At 36.6% G+C, this 7616-nt stretch overlaps 1 protein-coding gene across 3 annotated transcripts in view; it reads right to left on the minus strand.

The window, feature by feature from the left end:
* Positions 1–336: 336 nt before the first annotated feature.
* The window catches only part of LOC142336449 (uncharacterized), a 48190-nt gene continuing 40910 nt past the window's right edge, over positions 337–7616 (minus strand). For all 3 annotated transcript variants that reach the window (XM_075385295.1, XM_075385294.1, XM_075385293.1), the window contains exons 8-9: positions 3923–4119; positions 337–852 (exon numbers count right to left, since the gene is read on the minus strand). In XM_075385295.1, the coding sequence (XP_075241410.1) occupies positions 547–852; positions 3923–4119 (503 nt within the window). In that variant the 3' untranslated portion in view covers positions 337–546. The remainder of the gene's footprint in view (positions 853–3922; positions 4120–7616) is intronic.

Genomic DNA, 7616 nt, shown 5'->3' on the forward strand with positions numbered 1-7616 from the left:
GAAAAGATCCCGCTATTGAATCCAGGAGGAGTCATTCACGAAAAGAGTCATTCATCTCTCCGCTCATCATTCGAGTTCTCCCTTTTACTCATTACTATTATATTATCTCTTGTATGTTTCATATGTGTAATAATTTCAATGGCAAGTCATACCTACCCATTTTGAATGGATATTTTTAATTGTCTCCAAAATTTTTATAGTCAGTTTTCATCGATGACTAAGTCTTGCATCAGTAATCCAAGTCTTAGTTGTAATAGTGTTTTTTTAGCAGTTGCCGCCTGCTTTGTTCACGTCATTCTATTGATGTTTCACAGTTGATTGAAGTCCGGTAAAAACTTGCACTTTTTAAAAAAGTCAAATGTCACACCAGCAAAAAAAGCGTTCCAAACAAATCATGCACGCCATATGAGGACCGTTTTTTGTGGACTGGGTTCTTTTTTGCACCGGATTCGGTGTTGCATCGGGTTCGTTTTCGTATCGGGTTCGGTTTTCTATAGGGTTTGTTTTCTTTTCAATTTCATTGCGGAGGGGGGCTCTTGATCATAATCAAAATGAGGTGTTCTTCAGGAGGTGCCACTTGGCGACTGGAACCCTGGGACTCTTCAACATCTGGTGGAAGTGGTCACTCTCTGAGAGACTGCAACCTTTTCCTCCGGATCCCAGGTGAAGGACCCCGAAAACGTAGTAATTGTGAAAGTTTCGATGATGTTTGTTCACATTTGGGCCAAATGGGTCTGAATCGTTTACGTGATCTACTTGGATGAGTTCGGAATCTGGGTCATTGTTGGGGTTGTTCGGATTCTGCTGATTTGTGTTGGGTGAGAATTCGGGGTTGGCATCAAAGCGGTGGTCCTGAAATTATGTTTCACTGTTTATCTTCATCTAAATAGAAACAGGGTGAATGAAAAAATGTTATTCAGTGCAGATTTCAGTCAGATCAGAAAGGGGCTCTCAGCCACACTGCAGAACATAATTTAAAACAGATAATGGTCTTACGTCTAAAGCAGCCCGGATCATAGTGGGGTTCTTTCCTATTATAGTCCCCCCTCCATGAAATTGTAGCCCCCCTTATTTTATATTTACCATGATTAGAGGGGCTATAGGTTATCTGACAACTAAGCTGGGGGGGGGGGGGCTATAATGTAAAACACCCCATTGTAGTATAGCAATTCAGAGCTGAATCACCGTATTTCTCAGTCTGTGTTTTCATGAAAAGTTTCAATCCAGGAAAACAATTTAGAAGTCGCAATGACTGTAAAGAGTAAATGCAGCATTGAATTTAAAATCTTAAATTGTTTTTCAACCTTAAAACCTCAAAACCAGAATTGTTTTTCAGTCTGTTCACTCTCTGATCAGCGGTCATGTCAGGGTAATATACTAAACTAAACTTGCAGAAAAACAAAAAGCATGGTAGTTGAATTAATTTTGATTACTGAAACTATCATGCTTCATAATTACTTTTTATACAATAGAAGTATTTGGAGCTTAAGAGACGTCATCTGTCATGTCATAACATGGGTTAATAAAAGCTCTATTAATCTGGATTTGAAAGCAATCTTTTGTGATCATTCTGCCTTACAGTGCTAGGTCACCATTGCAAAGATGCTTGCGTATTGTGTAAGAGACCCAGTCGAGGACTGGATTTTATGAAAAAGATTTGTAGAGTCGGGAGGAGGAGTTCGCTGATCACACTTTAGCGCGTTTATGATCAGCATGATCGCTGTTTTCTGCACACTCGTATTAAGATAAGGAAAGTAAGCGAGTGCAAGAAACACTGACACGCTCAAACGCGTGTGTATATACGTCGCTATTTTTCGCATTATAAGTGTTCTTAAAATTGTGACAAGTCTATTAATTCTTATCCTTAGGTCTCGCAGCCGACTATAACCAAGTCCTTTGATTTGAGGGGATTAGTTGCCAATTTACGCATTGCTACTATTGCTAAAATTAGCTTCAAAGATTTAACTGATTTAGCTTCCATTTATTCACATTTTTTTTGCAATGTTCGCTTTGTCACTGATTTCAGCAAATGTGGCTTTCAAAGTGTAATGAACTTTCTAGACCCAAATGACCTTTGCCGAAGGTAACGAGAGTCGAAGGTCTTTTATGTTTGAGTCGAAGTCAACTCTTTTTGTTGAGCCAAAAATGAGGCCAGCAGTTTTAGCTCCAGCTTAAACCGAGGATATTTTATAAGGCGAGCTAAAATCTTTTTGCGGCTAAAATTGGCCGAGGACGGTAGAAGTCTGGGACTCAACTAGGGAAGGCAAGATTGACGAATTTTAGTTCAGAATCGAAAAGTTTTCCTGGGGAAAAGTCAGTAATGAGTCAGAGTCTAATTCAAGTCATATTTCACACCGAATTTGTCTGATTCGGAGCTAATTCAGTGATTCATTCTGAATTATCTTCTGATTCAAAACAATACTGAAAATTTTCTTTGAAAATTGCCCTAATTCAGAGAAGTTCCTAAATCACTTCACAGTTGGTTCTGAAATCCTTCTGAACAGTTGGTTCTGAAATCCCTTACACTGTCAAGGCGCTGTGCACTTAAAAGAACAAGACTGCCCATCATAACCAAATTTACACTGCAAATCATGTAAAATTTTCCAATGTTTAAATAAAGTCCACGTTTTTGAACAATTAGATTAAAATTTATGACTATCGGGACAAAAATCACCAATAATAAATGTTGTAATTTTACAAATACTATTTGTTGATATTTGAAATAGAAATTTTATGGTTCCGCAGCGTATCATGCGTAAAAAAACGAAGAATTGCATCTATTGTGTTTTGTCTTCCAGCCTTTCAGATAGAATTTTTTGTGTGCAGGCATGAGTGAAAGCTATGATTGGAGAGCAAACAAGAATAATAATGAGTCATATGGTAAACCAGAATGTATATATGATGTTGACAACGTCCATTGGAAAAGTTTTTCTTTTACATTTTCATAGGCAATAACGGAGACAGAAGCGTATACAAAATAACAACACCAAGTGTACTTTTCATCCGTATCAGAAATCTAAAAACGTGTGAACAGTCTTTGAAAAAGACAAATACAAATCAAGAGTGACGACTAGAACTGTACCATGAAACTACGAGGAAACTTAAAGTACGAGGAAACTAATCTTTTTAAAATCAAAATTATTGCTTTCCCTTCCGAAAACTATGCAATTACTTATCCAGTTTATACGTCTCAGACAATTACGTTAAACTTTCAATTTTCAGGTACCAGAGGTTTCTAAGAATCATTTTTCAGAAACAGTTTAATTCGAATGTAAATTCAAACTAAATCTTTTATATAAAAAGTTTAGCTGAATTTGTCTGCATAACTAATGCAGATATTGTGGACCTATCTACCCTTTCTTTAGCAATCAGAAATTTTTGTAACCTCTGCAAAATTTTTATTATAAACACTCTATCTGAACGAAAACTTTTTTTGAGGGAAAAATGCCAAAAATTATTTTATTTAATTTTCTTACCATTTTTAAATTCAAAATTCGTTATGTTTTAACTTGCTGTTTTAGCTGAAAAATGTTGTCAATTTTATTTTTTCCTGTAGCAAAGAAAAAATTTTAGAGAGTGTTTTCAAGGATCGGTTCAGTATTATTTTTAGAGTTTTTTTTAATTGTGCAGCGTTTGCATCTCTCTGCATAAAGCATCGATCGGTCAAAACTGACTTAACCCTGAGTAGAACAAACTTCCTAATCCCCAAATAAAATTGAGTATTGGAAGAAAAACTTTTAAACCTCAAATATATCGTTTCAGAAGAACAAGTTTTAATTGTAGTATCAAGTGCAGATTTAACAGTTTGAAGGTGGTCGAAGATTGGGTGGGTGGGTGGGTGGGTGGGTGGGTGGATATTCCTTTGTAATATGATTTGATAATTCTTGTTTTTGGTAATCTTCTCTATTTTTAAATTACAGACCAGTCCGAAGTCTTCTTGTCCCAGAAGGGGAGCAGTGTCGTTCGTCCATTTGCCCAAACTACCACCACCTCCTCCTGTCCCTCCTCTTCCACAAGAACCCCCCATTAGCCCGTTTTGGTTGCTGTTCTCAAAATCCCCTCCCCCTGTCGGCACTCTCTGCACCACAGACACTTTCAATCTGATGCGTCTCAGTTCAGCTGAAATAATGATAATCCAGACTATGCAATTCAAGCGACTATGTAAATCTTATTCGGTACAATTCCCAGGTTTAAGTCGCAAGCCGAAACGACCTCTGATCAGACCATCTTCGAGCGCACACCTGCACATTGTGAGGTCGAATTGCACAGCCTGGAAAAGTCTTCAAGAGCACGAAAGTCTAGACAAAGATATCAAACTTGTCTTGTCTGATCAGAGGTCTCTTTGGTCTGGGATGGACTGATCAAAGATGGGTTAGGGCGGGTATAGTAAAAATTCGAGCATACGACAGAGATCAAATTTGGTTCGAAAGCACGAAAGTCTGATCAGAGGCGCTAAGACAACAATTTACTCATGATTTGTTAATACACGCCCTCTTCGGTAGTTGACTGATTATGTTGGTTCAGAAAAAAAAGAAATTGTTCCGAGCAAAATATTTGGTAAACATGTTTCTTCGCAGAAAAAAATGGAGGTCATCTTTTTTTGCTTAAGCGTTTTTTTTGTCCGGCCATTTGATTTTTCATTCCTAGACACGGATAAAATGGGAATCATTCCCTAAACTTAAGGTGGCTGATGTCAAATCTAACCTCTTATACGAATGGTATGCTTGTAATAATATTCAAACTTACAGATCAATGGTTCATTTTATGAGAATATTTAAGTTGGAAAGTTAATATTTATCGTTCCTACAACTTCTTGTCAGCTGCTTAATTTAGTATATCATTATAAAATCTTAACGACAGCAGAATAAAATGTCTTTTTTTCGTTTGCTTTGATTTATTTAACAGTTTCTTTATTTTGGATATGAATTCATGACATTTTACCAAATTCAATTTTACCCACTGCCATTCTACGCAATACCATTTTACGCAACCTGCCACTTCACCAAATGCCAACTTACCCAATGCTCTATGATCTTTTCGTTCATTTATCGGATGTTCAAATGTGAAAGTTTCATATCAAGCCCCACGGGCGATTTAATGATATAGCCATTTATAACCACGTGTTCGGTTGTGATAGTTTCATATCAAATTTTGACCAGACAAAAGGTTTATTGGATGATGAGGTCATCCGTTCAATTATGATGAGATCCGCAACCCAAGACAAGTATGGGCCAGACGCACTTGGGTTGCGGACAAGGGCTCTAGACCGACCAAAATAGACTTTGTGGGGGTCAGACTTTTCCAACCCTGGGCCAGACCGATTGGACTCTGTCAACCCTGGGTCAGACCGAACAGACCCAAGGCCAGACTCTTGGATGTACTCAACAGACTTTGGTCACTGACCTAAACATGTACAATTACACTGAAAAAGCTAAACTTGATGCATTTCAAATTCTAGACCCAAAAATCAGCTTGCACTATTTTGACTGTTTTCTAACCAACAGATCATCAAATTCACGTACCACAGAGTAATCAGTGTGTGTTTAATCGTCTATCTTTATCTTGCTAGTTGCTAAAGATCGGCTGCTTCTTACAAAAAAGGTGATTTCAGGCTCAGATTTTTTTGCAGATGACTGACAACAGTATTCAGCTGGATTCCTGGGCTTCGATCATTCCATATAGATTGTTTGGACGCTGATTTGTGCTAACATTCCTAATATTACCTTTCCAAACAAATTGACAGACTGAATTTTTTTTCGGGGTCACACCAGAAAATAGGTGTGGACCGGACCAAGCAGACAAAACTATGGGTATGGGCCAGATCGAACAGACCGAGTTTTGAGTTTGGGCCAGAACGGACAGACCGAAAATTGGGTTACCTGTCCGCGATTCAAGTCCGTCTAGCCCATACTTGTTTTAGGTCGAGGAGCTGATCCTGGGTTTACTTCGAATGGTTGAACGATAGATGTGAAGAACTTGAATAAGAACTTTAATGCTTCTAGCAGAGAAAATTTGTAGGGCGATGTGTCGCCTTGTATGAATGTGTAAGAGAGTTGCAATTTAGCTATTTGAACTCAACCGGGCCTGGGTGAGACATCCGATGGGGACTTGGATTTGTTGTTTCACTGTTAATGTATTTTGTGTTTTCAGTGTGACCATGAATGAGAGGTGACCATAACCGATTGTGTGGTTATATGAGCGGAAAGACTTGTATAAACCAACAAGGCGGCTCGGTAATGTGCAATGGCACATAAGGTTCCGACCCCGCCCATCCACAATTTTGTGGATGGGCGACCAAATGAGGAACAGATAGAAAAACCCAAAAATTATTTTTTGCGAATCCCAAAAAAGCCCAAGTCTTTTTCAAAAAATTCCGTATGAACGATAAGATAACCTCCAAAACAAATAACTCAGTGGAGTAAAAATTGATGCATTAGATTGCTGTAATATGTCAATATTAAGAGAGCGAGTCAAAACGAACAGCAAAATCAAACAACAACAACAACAAACATTAATTATATCAAAAAATTTATGTCCCTCTTAAAAACTAAATTTAATAACAAAGTCAACATACCGTCAGATAAACCTGAAACTAAACAAAAATAACTTAAAAATCACCACAAAACATATGCGACCAGTCCATAGAAAGGTTGGGTAATAATTATACAAAAAAGAACAAAAACAGAAAAGTAAAAAAAATTAACTTTTTTTTTTGAAACAATTAACTTCAAAGTAATAAATACCATTAGGAATAAATTAATATTACCACAAATTTGCGATTACCACTGCTTCTATAGAAGGGCATTAGGACCTGACCTTATTCATTTTTTAGAGCGGCTAAAAAGAACAAAAAAGAACAAACAAAATTTAAATTGAAACTTGCCAGAAAACGCTGTCAAAACCGTCAAGCCAAATTTTGGCACTCAAAATATATTTGATTGCGCCTTCTTCAAACAGTTATAATGTAGTACGTGGCCATTCATTAGTAAGACTAGGTAACAAGTAGACAAAAAAGCGGAGTGCTAAAGTATGTAATACTTTTAATTTTTTTTTCGAAACAAAATTACATTCAATGTCATGAAAGGCATTAATTACAAAAAGAACTATTTAAATATCGTCGTTTTTTCATGAAAAAGAAACCCTTGAGACCTGTAATTATCCAGAATATTTCTTGCATCTACAAAAAGAACGTCAAATATGACAAAAATCAAATTAATTTAATTTTTTTTTGTGAAAAAGCGGTGTCGAAGCCAGTAAGGTCATAACAAAATCTTTAAAAAAAAGATTTTTGGACACTAATCCCTTTTATTCCCTTGACACCCATAATGTCATATTTGACCTGTAATCAACTAACGAGATTAGGTAACAAAAAGAAACATAAAAAGAACAAAATTGCGAAGTTAAAAAATTATTTTTTAATTTTGGAAAACGATGGGTTTGAAAGTCATAAAAGCCATCAGCTATCTGCTAATATCAGAATATCGGTTTTTCTATTCTTCCATGAAAAGCCAATGAAAGCTATCACTAAACAGGAAATTTCATACGACCGAAACGACAAAGTATAAATGACAGTTAAGACAAAATTAAAAAATTCAATTGATTTCTTCAAGAAAGAG

Source organism: Convolutriloba macropyga, chromosome 3 (genome assembly GCF_964194025.1).
Source record: "Convolutriloba macropyga chromosome 3, txConMacr16.3, whole genome shotgun sequence".
In the NCBI taxonomy this organism is placed as follows: Eukaryota; Metazoa; Xenacoelomorpha; order Acoela; family Convolutidae; genus Convolutriloba; species Convolutriloba macropyga.